Source organism: Dipteris shenzhenensis, chromosome 27 (genome assembly GCF_047967505.1).
Source record: "Dipteris shenzhenensis isolate YYH24624 ecotype China chromosome 27, Dip_SZ_1.0, whole genome shotgun sequence".
Lineage (NCBI taxonomy): Eukaryota > Viridiplantae > Streptophyta > Polypodiopsida > Gleicheniales > Dipteridaceae > Dipteris > Dipteris shenzhenensis.
The window spans coordinates 30,032,150-30,045,341 of record NC_141622.1 but is presented as its reverse complement, the minus strand read 5'-3'; the positions used below and the strand labels follow the sequence as shown (position 1 = coordinate 30,045,341).

The 13,192-nt window shown below is 42.8% G+C and overlaps 1 protein-coding gene across 1 annotated transcript in view; it reads right to left on the bottom strand.

The window, feature by feature from the left end:
* Positions 1-489: 489 nt before the first annotated feature.
* The window catches only part of TAF5 (TBP-associated factor 5), a 123,767-nt gene continuing 111,064 nt past the window's right edge, over positions 490-13,192 (bottom strand). Inside the window, exons 15-19 of the mRNA XM_087398292.1 lie at positions 12,128-12,244; positions 1,442-1,707; positions 1,205-1,300; positions 1,039-1,108; positions 490-908 (exon numbers count right to left, since the gene is read on the bottom strand). Coding sequence (XP_087254418.1) covers positions 837-908; positions 1,039-1,108; positions 1,205-1,300; positions 1,442-1,707; positions 12,128-12,244 — 621 coding nt within the window. The 3' untranslated portion in view covers positions 490-836. The remainder of the gene's footprint in view (positions 909-1,038; positions 1,109-1,204; positions 1,301-1,441; positions 1,708-12,127; positions 12,245-13,192) is intronic.

Below are 13,192 nucleotides of genomic sequence, written 5' to 3'. Positions count from 1 at the left end.
ATAGTCTATACATATTCTGAAAGTTTTATCTTTCTTCTGCACTAGTAAGACAAGAGAAAAGGCGAAAGGGTGGAAAGGGAGGACAAAACTAAGGGGAGAAGAGGCAGCAGGGAGGGAAACAGGGTGGCGGAGGCTATGGTGAGGAGAGGAGCAGTACAGCAAGCAGCAGGTGCAAGTCCATCTTCTTCAGTGTGGTGGAATACACTGTCTACTGGTTATTCCACTGTTGGGTCCCACATATTGTCGAAGAAAAGGTAGCAGGGAGAGAGAGAGAGAGAGAGAGAGAGAGAGAGAGAGATGTAAGTCTTGATGCAAGCCCTGTCTGACTGAACTATGCTTTCTACTTATCCTGTTGCAATAACCTTACATCCTGCTTTCATTTATGGAAATGGTCATGCGCCATCCTTGTTCGATTCACTTTGAAAAAAGGTCCTGAGAGTCACTCTCTATGACCTGTCTTTCAGGACTGGCATTAAAGAAACACAATAGCCAAAAGAGATTCCTGTAAACTATCATTGCCTACGTATATATTAAGCACCATCGAAACGCATTGAGCCATAAAGACTTTGACACAACTCACACAAGTTTGTTACTTTTATGTTCTTTCCCGCCTTCCCCACACGGAAATATCACAAACCGAGCAACAGCTAGTAATCATCTATAACTTAAGTTGGATGGGCATCCATCACAAATGAAGATGCATGAGAATACTGTATTGTATTGAGCTCATGATACCCCATTTTCAATGAAGCAGTTACAATGTTTGTCAGGGGATGTTCATTGAGTTGAACTCAGCGCAACATAGATCTATATCAGGCTCACCTATCTTCTAGGTTCTATTCTGTTCCTGAGACTTTCGTTGCAGGGCTAAAAGCACCAGCAGCAAAAAGCAGGTTTCTCCGTGAGAACTGCAACAAAAATGCACACAAACGTTTTCTTGGATGTACTTCAACTTACACAGCCTCAAATCCCTTGCAATTCTTTACAAGGTCATGATTTCTCATTTCATTTAGACGTATATCAAAGCACAGTCATTACCCGTAGAGTGTAAACTGGTGTTGACTTAGTTGGAAGTGTCTTAAGAAGCCTTAGCCTGCGGACAACACTCCTGCATTTCATGGACACCAGCTTAGGAATGTCAATTACAAGGAAATCAGTAGTAACCTGCAGGTAGATACCGAATCGGTCTAGAAAGGTAACATACTTTTCTTCAACCCGGGGTGCTCTTGAGCCCGCATTTACATCCCAAATTCGAATGGTGTCGTCAGCAGAGCCAGAAGCAAGCAATGACCCCTCGCAACTGCTTACAAGGTAAACAAATTTTGAGATCCTTCAATTGCAGCTACTCACTACAAAATGGAACTCAAAAGAGGTGACCTTTGGAGAGAAAAATGGGTGAACTGTAAGCAACGTGACTGTCCAAAGTCAATTGGTTCCCCACCTGAACGCAAGTGTCCATACAGATTCTGTATGTCCCATCAAAGGAATTATACACTGTCCAGATCCCAAATCCCACATCATGATGGCCCCATCCTCATCTCCAGACGCCATATAGCGTCCATCAGGAGACATGGCCAGTGATGTCACCATGCCCCGATGGCCTGTAAACATTCTTACGCATTCTCCTGTTGGAACATCCCATAACCTGACAGTCTTATCACTGGAGCCTGTAGCTATGTAGTTGCAGTTCACATGCCATTGCACACACTTTACACAATAAGACCACCGTAAGATCACCATAAATGCTTGGACATTAGGGGGCAATAACTTTGAATTCCAAACACAAACAAAAGTGGGTGATCGGTGCATAGTGCATTATCAAAACAGGTACTGCAACAATCTATCCTTTCATGTGACCAGATTTCAATACAATAACAGCTGTTTTTCCCATCCATTCAGGCTGTCAAAAGAAGTATAAACACTCAAGCTGCAACTCAAATGCACTAAGTACACTTTGATCAAAATATCCTTCATAGGAACATCACTTCAGCACTTGTACCGCTTGCACATAGTTGACACCATCGACTAGCACTCGCCTACGTACCATCAGTGACACCTATGGCATGTCTTACTTGCTTCTCGCACCAGTGGCCCTAGGCCTCCGGTAACTTCCGGAAGTGTTAGGAAACCCCCCCCCCCCCTCAGACAGGTACTGATGAGATCGGGCAGAGACACCATTACTAGTGACACATCCAACCCGGGTCTCGAGGAGGAAGTGGGTTCCATATCCCTTCCACCACCTTCAGTACCCCTGGTCGTAGAGCCCTGGTGACAGCTTCCGCCATGATGCAAACCATGATACAAATGCAAACACAAGAATCGGAGAGCCTATTCACATGCATGCTACAGTTCCAAGAGATGTGAGAGGATTGCAAGCGGGTCACGAGAGAGCACGATCAAGAGGCTAGGGAGCTCCAGGAGGCAAAGAAAGAATGGGATCGTCTTCTCCTCATTTCTCTACTCCACCCACAATGAGGCGTGGAAAAGGAGAGAGTTTCACAGCCCATCAAAACGTCATTCCCCGGGAAGCTCAATTTTCTATGTACGATGATGGTAAGACCGAACCCCTAATGTTGATTTCTTGGCTCAATCAGTTTGAGAGTTATTTCTCAGTTGCACCTATGAAATACAACGAGAGGTGTATCGTCATTAGACAGAAGACGAGTAAAACATCGTCACATATTAAAATAACCAATGTGCTTTACATCAACAGAGATCTTTCTGACCACCAAAACCCAGAAGATCAAAGTTACCACTAGCTTTATCAACATACAAAAATATACCTTTTCTAGCTAATACTTGCATAGGCAAAGAGAAATGAAAGAAACATTAGAGACTGGATTTTTTTCATAAGCTTGAAGGCATGGCATTATGACAGCTTACATTGTACGTGTGCGTGTAGGCAATGAAAATGGCCAGCAGGCTTCCCATTGCCTGTATCTGTATCAAACATCTCTCTCCCAGCATGGGTCCATTGTCCCACCTGTAAGCCCCCATATGAAGCGAGCACAAGGACATGGTACCAATGTAGGAATGGGAGGTATGAGAGCCTGCTGTGTTAATGCATCAAATTTGGCAGATCTAGGTGGAGGGAAACATCCACAAGGCAGCCATGTGGGCTGCTACATAGTTCAGGATTTAGGACTGACAAGGGAGCTCTGGAAGAGGTAAAGCCTCTGCAGGTGGTACAGCAGTAGGTATGGAGGCTGCACCAGCAGGTACAGGACAGTACGACTGGTTAGAACAACAATGGCAGGTCCTCCTGCCAGGTCGTGGATCAGATGCGTGGTCGCTGTGCAGGACTGTGCAGGTGCTGCCACAGATGGAAGATAGGCCGTTGCAGGGCAAGAAAGGGGCCAGCAGGCTGTGCATATAAATGGGCCAGGGACGACTGCCAGGACTAGACAGTCTGTGGACTTTCAGGTCAGCAGAAAGGTGCCTTACATTAGCACAAGCACAGACTGGTCAGCCCAGTCTAAATGGTCAGTCTGTTTACAGACTGGTCTGCCAATCTGGAGGACCTGGAGCCCTCTATAAAAGGGCCTCTTTGTGGAGGCCATCAGTAGTTCAGATTGGAGGCAGCCCTCACCCACTTAGGAGTCGGAGAACGTATCTGTTGATACGCTCCCCAGACATCCACTGTGAGAGAGAGAAGCAGTACTTGGTGCGCATCTATAGCCAGTAGGAGAACACATTTCCTAGAGGGTGTTTCCTAAGCAACTTGCGCTAAGCTCACTGAGGAGCACACAACCTAAGGAGTGCAAGGACAGCAGTACTTGTGCTCACCGTAGAGCATCTAAGGCAACGAATTGCTCCATGTTTTACGACTCTGGTTGAGCTTTCTGTAAGGAGTGTTTGGCTTGGATTTCGTGCAATATGCTGTAAGATATGTTGGACTATTCTACTATTGTTTATCTCTTGAATTTGTTGCTTGCAAGTTCTCTAGTGAACATAGAAACTTGAAGTTCAAATTCAAGCATTTGCTTCTGTTGGCTCAATATTCTTCTATTGCACACACCTTATCGATTTCCGATTTCTGCTGCGGGGAGGTTTTTCTATATGGTATCAGAACCTGGCTGCCTATCTTAAGAGAGCCGTGTGACGGTGATGTGCTTGGAAGAGATATCTAAGAGACTAGGGCATCTACATAGAGATCAAATTTGTTGGCCTTCAAGGAGCTTGGCCCCTTGTTGATCCAGGAGGAACGAAGGCAGGGGCTGCGTGAGGATGATGGCAATGAGAAGGTATTCAACGTCAATGCCAAAGGTAAAGTGAAGGGCAAGGCAAAGAAAGGCAAGCCCAATAAGAAAAAAGACACTTTCGAGAACGGAGACAGCAAGAAGGGGGGGGGGGGGGGGGGGGGGGCGGAGGGGGAAATGGCACTACTGTGATATGCCTGACATATGGCAAGAGATTGTCGAAAGAAAAAAGCTGATAAAAAAAGGAAGTGGGACAAAAAGTCTAATGGAGAAGAGCCTGTAAAAGAGTCAGCCCATGTGATACAAGGTGATTCATTCTTGATCACTACACCCTGTACTACCTTGATAGGATGCATAGATCCAAGTGTGATAATGCTCATGTCCAATATAGAGCAATGTTCAGAAAATTCAGGTTCCCCGACGACAGTATAAGTTGATTAGAGCATGCTGAGGATAACGCCATGTCCATCATAGAGGATGAGGAAGATAAGACCACTCTGAGATGGATTTTGGGCATCTATCTCTTGAGCTTATGAAACAAGTTTTTCTATTCATGACTTCAATTCTTCCAAATCAATCTTACACTAAAGAGTAAAATTAAACCGAAAGTCTCAAGCAAGCTACAAGACTGAGTGTATACTTCTCTTGTACACTCCAAGAGGAGTTACAAACTTTATGACTAGTATAAGTTCCACCAAATCATTCAAAATCCAACTTAAATCTAGTGGGAGATCAACCTCTCCCAGTAGGTTTCTCCAAAGCTCATGCAACATCGGTAGCATGGCCTTGAAACAACTTAAATCTACTGGAATTAAGTTCCAGTATTTGAATCTACTGGAATATCAGCCTCTAAATCAGTAGGTTTCTCCAAGCTCATGGAACATTGGTAACATGGCCTTGAAACAATGACTCAATCACTCTGAGACATTTGGTAGAGAAGTCTTACAAGCAGCCGCGCTGATTTTTATGAAATTTCCAAGCCGCACGAACTTGAGGAGAACTTGGATTGCAATGAATCCAAATTTAAAGGCTAAAAAAAGTTGGTGTTTCAAATCACATCCTATCAAGGCATTAAACAACTAGCATACACCTTTGCTATAGAATCAACTTCCATAGAAGAGATTGCAAATACAACTTCTTGCAGGCGAAGATTAAAATATTTGAACATTTGTCTACATAAGAAGTCATGAACTTCTCTAGGAAATTTACGAGGAGATGCCTTGTCCCAAGGAAACAGCTACCACTATCAAGGATGCCAACCAAGGATCTTCTCATGGTTTTGAAGCAGCTAGATTCAAAATGTTGATTTCCTACCAAAAGAGACATTGATCATGCCATTAATTTCGAAGCTGGTTCTAAACCAGTGAATAAGGCTCCTTATAGGTTGTCTAAGGTGGAGAGGGAGGAGGTTGCTGGCCCCAATCAGCCCAAACAAATCACCTTTGCCACCAGACATGGTGCTGAAATACAAGGCAAATGCACCAACTGGCAAAGCAAATGAGAGAAAGGCAAGCTCTCAGTATCAAGTGCCAAAAAATCTGCCCAAGCTTCAAAGCTTATGCCTGCAAAAGACTCTACTGTCCCAAGGTGTGCCTAGGCAGGTCCAAGAGTTATTGGACAGGGACATTATTTCACACAGCCAATCTCCATTTGCATCTCCTGTCCTAGTGGTGAAGAAGAAGGATGGGTCTTACAGGTTATGCATTGATTATAGGGATCTCAATAAAATTACTATAAAGAACAGGTTCCCTATTCCTAAAATCGATGACCTATTGGATGAATTAAAGTGGGCAAAGTTTTTCACCAAGATTGACTTAAGATCTGGGTACCATCAAATCAGGATGAGGAAAGGAGATGAGCCAAAGACAGCTTTCAGAACTGAGAAGGAGTTGTATCAATTTAAGATGATGCCATTTGGGCTCACCAATGTCCCAAATACCTTTCAAGCCTTGATGAATAAGATACTACAGCCATACCTTTATAAATATGCCTTGGTATTCTTTGATGACAAACTTATCTACAGCAAATCCAAGGAGGACCACCTTGCACATGTGAAACAGATTCTGAAGTTCTCAGATTCCATCAACTCTTTGCCAAGATGAGCAAGTGTTCCTTCATGGCTGGTGAGGTGGAGTATTTGGGTCACACTGTGGACAGCAAGGGGATAAAGGTGGACCCTAATAAAGTTAGATGCATTGTGGAGTGGCCTCAGCCAGCCAATGTGACTCAGTTCAAAGGATTTCTTGGTCTTGCTTCATTCTATAGAAGGCTTATAAAGCATTTTGCCAAGATAGCTGCACCTCTTACAGACTTGCTAAAGAAGGATTCTTTTAGATGGACTCTTGAGGCAGAAAAGAGTTTCCAGCACTTGAAGCTTGCCCTATCTTCAGCTCCGATTTTGGTATGTCCATACTTCTCTCTTCCTTTAACTATTGAAGCTGATGCTAGTGGGAGAGGAATTGGTGCTGTCCTAAAGCAGCCTCATGGAGTAATTGCTTTTGAGAGTAGGAAATTGGATGACAAGGAGTTATCCTACCACATGTATGACCAAGAGATGCTGGCTATACTCCATGCTATAGAAAAGTGGCACCACTATGTTTATGGGAGTCATTTCAAGGTAAGGACAGACCATAGGACCCTCAAATCCTGTCCCAAGCTAGTCTCTCCCCAAAGAAAAAGAGATGGCTTTCCAAAGTTCAAAGTTAAAATTTTGAGATTGAATTTAAGGTAGGGAAGGAGAATATTGTGGCTGATTCACTTTCAAGAATGTGGGCATGTACTTTGAATTCCTTTTGAGAGGTTTATAAACAATGGATCCATGGTATACAAGAGGAATATCTCTTGGATAATGAAGCCAAAGTCATATTTCAGGACCTACAAAACCCCTCTTGCGAAGACCATCCCAACTACAAGCTACACAATGGGTTGCTGTGGTATAAAGGGAGGAAAAAAATTCAAGGAAAATTCAGCCTATAAGCTACTGGTTTTAGAGGAGATGCACTCTTCTCCAATGGCGGGGCACATAGGGGTGTACAAAACACATGACAAATTAAGCAGAGTTTCATATGGAAGGGGCTATGGAGAGATGTTTACAGATTTGTCCAATATTGCAAGCCATACCAACAAAACAGGGACTTAAATCTCACTACTGCAGCCCTTACTCATTCCTGAGGGTAAATGGTCCCATATTACTATGGACTTCATAACAGGCTTACCTGTCACAGCAAAGGGATGGAATAGTATATTTGTGGCGGTGGACAGACTGACTAAGGAAGCACACTTCATTCCCACTAAGACACAATATTCAGCATCTATGGTAGCTGCTCAGTTTATGCAGCAAGTGTTTAAATTACATAGCATGCCACAAGAGATAGTAAGTGATCGTGATGCAAAATTTATGGGACAGTTTTGGCAACAATTATTCACAGCTGTGGGTACTCATCTTTCTCCTAGCACAGCCTACCATCCCCAAACTGATGGACAAACAAAGAATGTTAATAGGTGGCTAGAAGAGTATCTCAGGCATTACTGTTTTGATGCCAGTCCACATGGGACAAATGACTGCATTTGGCTGAATTCTGCTATAGCAGCACCAAACATTCTTCTATTGGGATGAGCCCTTTTGAGGCTTTGTATGGCTACAAGGTGCATATTCCATCTACTGTTTTTGATGAGGCTATGACCAATCAACAAGCCATTGAGGATTGGACCCATATGGCAGCTATTCTCTCCAGTTGTGTAAGGACAACATGGTCAAAGCTCAAGCTCGAATGAAGGAGTATGCAGATGAGCATCGTAGAGAGCTATTCTTTGAAGAAGGAGACCATGTTTTCCTCAGGATTCCCAAGACTAGGCATGCTTCATTAAAGGGAAATACCAATAGTAAGTTGGCTCATCAAGGTGCAACAAAAGATTGGGAATGTAGCCTACAGATTAGAGCTTCCTCCTTCAGCAAGAATTCACAATGTTTTTCATGTGTCTCTCTTGAAGAAATATTTGGGTCCCTTAGACCAGGTTATAGAGGAGCTTCCACCCATGGATGAGGAGGGACGAACACAGTATATACCTGAGAGAATCATTGGATTCAGGGACAAAGTTCTCAGGAATAAATCCTATACAGAGTACTACATTAAATGGCAAGGATTACCAGATGAGGAGTCATCTTGGCAGCCAGCTTCTATCATAGACCAATATCCATATTTGCTCAGCTGATGACTTGTTTGAAAATGGTCAATTTCCTTGCTACATGGAGCTGTGATGATTTCTTCCTATTCCACCTATGATGCTGCTGCAGTCCAGCCTACCTTGAGGGACTCATTGGCTACTGGAATTCGCTGTTTTCTCCAATGGAAGACCAGATATGAGTTTCTTTTTATGAGCTGTTTTGTTACATTTCCCTTGCAAATTTGAGGGAAAATTTTCTTTAGGGCAGGGAGGAATTGTAACAAAGGTGACCCTTACTTAGTTACTTTAGCCTAGTAGGTTCTTTTTAAAAGGGCTTGTAATTGAGTAGCATTTAAGTGAGGAGAAAATTGTTGCCACGTGGCATCTTAGGGAGGCTGTCCCATAAGTCATGTTGCTATTGTTGCTACATCCAAACCTATAAATGGGGGGGAGGGGAGGGGGGTCCTTGCTGTTGTACTCATTCATTCATGATTTGCAATAAAGTTCACCTTCTTTCCAGCTGAGCCTACATTGATCTTTGCTGTCTTGAACTAGGAATTGTATCCTAGCCTAAGAAGTTCCCTTCCTAGCCTGTTGCTAGTGCAACCCATCACTAGCTGTGGTTCTACATGTAATTCCAGGTACCAATATGAATTTGCACATGAATTTCATGATGTCCTTTCCCTTTGTCACTATCTACTGTTATTCCTGCTGTTATTCCTGCTTACTTAGGCTATGAAACTAGAGTAAACTAGCAGGCAATAGGCTAGCTTCTCTACATTTTCTTGTAATGAAGCATGACATGCTCAAGTACCAGCACTCAATATGGCAGCATTTTATGGTCATTATTCACCCAATATTTTCTTCATGATTCTATTATTCAATAGTTTCCATTGGGATTTGTTTTATACAAGAACTCCTATAGTTTCTAATGGATTATTATGGCTAAAGCGACAGAGTTTTACAGCAATCTGTCAGTTATATGTCCTTTTGGAAAGTTTGAGAACCCTCCAAGTTTGTCCGACCAGCACGGTAAGTGTTAGGTAGCAAGAAGACCATTGAGAATCGGAAGCACTTGTGTAGTGAATGGAATCTATTTCAGAATAGTCCTTCTAAACAAGAAGAGGTTCACACTACTTGGAAACAATATCAGTATATCTGCAAATCACTCCATGAAAGAAGACTCGAGGGGTTTCTCAAGAAAAGAAGTCAAAGAAAGGTTCCGAGAAATATACAAGGCTAAGTATCTCTTTCATGAAGATAAAGTTTGCCTTCTGTTTATTTGAAGACCTAACCCTTGTAGGGCAATACAAGGAATAAAGTGGACTGTTTTCTTGAATTTGTTTCAGAAAGACACACCTCATGAGAAGTATGATATGCCCAAATATTGGCCATGCGATTTATGGCTTCCTTTTTATTCGGATTTAAAGATGGAGTTGCAGTCAAACAAGCCGAGGGGAATACAGATCCCTTGGAAGAAGCAATCATTTCAGAACTATCTCTAGCCTGGCTTGTGAAAGTCAAAGAAGAAGCAATCAACTCCAAGTGAAAGGGGCATGGATTTGCAAAGAAAGAAAAACATATAAGTACCAGATGCGGAACTTCTCTGAGTGTATCTACAGACATTATGTTGCTTCTTAGAAACAAAGATGTCGAGCTTTGTCACTCCAAGGAATTTGGACCAAGAATATTGATATGATCGAGAATGGCACCAGATCAAAAGGACTCAGGTGGGTTGATCATAGCAAGAGGATATTGCATAGTCGTGGCATGGAAAACGCCTAGATGGAATAATCAATCCCAGAATCAGAAAGAAGGGCCTATGGCTGCCCAGTGCTCTTAAAGAGCAGGAAATGCCAAGAAAACGAAGGGCCTATGGCTGCCCAATGCTCTTAACGAGCAAGAAATGCCAAAGAAAAACAAGAATCTCCGTACGGAAAGAAAGTGTTTTAGATGTAGAAAGAGAGGCCTATGGCTAAATAGTGCCCTGGAAGGCCTGTCAGTCAAAAGGAGAAAAGAATGCCACAAGACGATGTAAGTCAACAATCGGAAGTTACCAGATTCCAATATCTACTTTAGATAGAAGAGATGGAGGAGATCCTCCAGCAAATAGACTGCGTCCCGCATAGAGAAGAAAAGCACCCAGAGGTAAGTTTATCTGTAGGTATCCTGCCAAGTACCAGAACTATTAGGCAATTGATGTCAAGAGAGGAGGTATCCTGAAGTTTTACAGCTGTATCAAGAATCTTTTAGTTGAAGAAAACTGATTAGAAAGGAATCTTTATCGCATTGACGATGGTCAAGAAAGTTGACTTTGATTAACTAGAATAAGCTTTGTTTTACTTTTGCTTTGCATTAGTAAAAGAGAACTGTGGGGATGCCCACAAGGACTAGGATTAGTCCAAGAACTAACCTCTAATGGGTTAAAGCATTGGAACTTGTTTGTGTGCAATGTGTAGGACCTAAAAGAGTGGGGAGAAAGCCACAAAAAGCAGGTTCCACGAGGCCTAAAAGCATGAAGAAGGGGAAGACTCTTTAAAAGGAGGGCCCACGAGATAAAAAGGGCGCCAAAAGCACCAGAGTTAAAAAGAAAGCCTAAAAAGCTTTTGGAAAGCAGGCCCTAGCTTTTTGCTAGGCCTAGTCTATAAAACAAAGGCTCCATGCCTCCTAGATTCATCCAAGAGTTGTACTCAGCTTCATGCTCTTCTCACAACCAGTTCTACAAAAAATTTTCTATTGCAATAAATACCCTTAGTGGGGTCCAGCCCTTATTTTTTGGGCCCTAGTGTTAGGAGTGGTGCTTCTCTCTTTTCCCCACGCTCTTTCGCGAAGCTCTATGAGATAAGTGATTGTATATTCAGCTTTGAGCTTTCAGTCAGCGTTTGATTATTTCTATCGCGAAGATTTCTTGTTTTTCTATTATTTTGTTATAGGAAAGAATCGCATTTTGTTTCACCTAGAGTGGTAGACTAGTGTCCCTCACTTGTGCGGGTGTGAAGTGCCCTTAGGTGTGCATAGGATAAGTGCGACATGTGTCACTATCCTGTGTATGTGTGTGTTTGTGTGTATCCTATGGGTCAAGAGATAAGGCTGCCCAGCCTATAAATGAGACTATTGTACTTGCATACAATCAAGCTTTGTTGACATGCTGCTCAATCTTTCTCCCGTGCTTCTTCTCCAACCTCCATAGCCATTTCATTCAGCAGCTGCCAGGGCATACGCATCCTCAAAAGATAAACCAATGAAGCACAGCAACTGTCAACACTTGGACAAAAACCAAAGCCTAAGCTCACTCCCCTATGTAAGACGGTAAGGACAACAAAACAATTGTGCTCTTCAACACATGAGCGGTCTGATTCAAAAACTTCAAACCTAAACCTTACAATGGGTGGTACGGATTGAGTGCCTAGGAGAGGGCCTATGTACAATCTGTCAAGATAAATCAGCACCAGGTTACATTCAACACCTAGACACTCTTTGTTATAACAAAGGTGTCCACCATTCGTTGCTTGATATGTGATTCTCATCTCATTGTTAAACTATTCTAGTAGAGCTCTCCAACTACATATTTTTGTTTCCCCTGCTACTTCCTCTTTCTTTATACCCAACACTAAATCATACCATAGACTAGATTCTGATGCCAAATCACCACTTTCATTCGATATTTTATCTATCACCTTCAACTTTTAAAGTTTCTAAAAATTAACATTTTCAAGAGTTCCATCATTTCTCACATTGATGAATAAAGAGGACAAACTACTTACATCAACATCAGAAAAATGTCCAGCCATGATACGCAGAGGCTGAACTCTATCCATAGACCAAACTCTAGCTGTTCGATCGTGGGAAGCAGTTGCAAAGTAGTGTCCAACAGGACTGAACTGAGACACAGTAGAAGCTTGAAAGCATCAATGCACACCACATGACATGCTTCTAAAGACACTTTCAACATCTTATTAACAATAAAATCAACTTTATCTTGATTTTAACTGAATCAGCAAATATTAACAGAAAGCATCTCTTGTCTCAAGAAATGAAGGGCAAGTAGATTGGGAAGGGGAAGAGGGTTCTGCTAGGGGAAGGAGCAAAGGAGTAGCTCAGAAACTAAGTTAATATTAAAAAGAAGAAGCCATTTACATGAATTCAATCAACCATGCATTTTACATGTGATGATCAAGAAACCATCAAAAGGAAGAAAGGAAGTAAGGAAACCTACATATTTTCATACCAAGTATTTAGGTGTGGAATAAATTATAATACATAGGTGAGAATAAACAACACAAAAAATAAACCAAGGATAAAAGTTACATATTTTCTTAGCCCCCATATTCTCCAAGTACTTGTTGGAAATTAAGAGGTCACCTCCCCTTCTATAAGCCCCCATATGAGGAGAGCGTTGGGGGGGTGAACCTGGGTTCTGAGAGATGGCCACATGGGCTGCATCATGGCTACCATGGGGTCAGGGATCAGACAGAGAAAAGAGAAATACCAGGGGAGACAAGATGGCTGCATCAGATAGAGCTGATGGACAGAGCAGATGGCGATCCCTTATGGCATGGATCTGGCCTGGAAGAGGCAGATCTGGAGCAGCACAGCATGGCAAGGAATCCCAGGATAAAGGCGCCTATGTGGTGGGGGTCTGTGGGCAGGTGTACGACCTGCAGCAGGAGCTCTGGCAGCAGCACAAAAGGGGCCAGGGAAGGCCCTTAAATAGATCATGGAGCCAGCCAAGCAGGACGACCAGCAGGTCGGCTGGTTGGGGTTGGTCCAGCCAACCAAGTCGGCCAGAGGGGATCGGTTTTACGCCCTGCTGGGTCGGCCATTTTGCA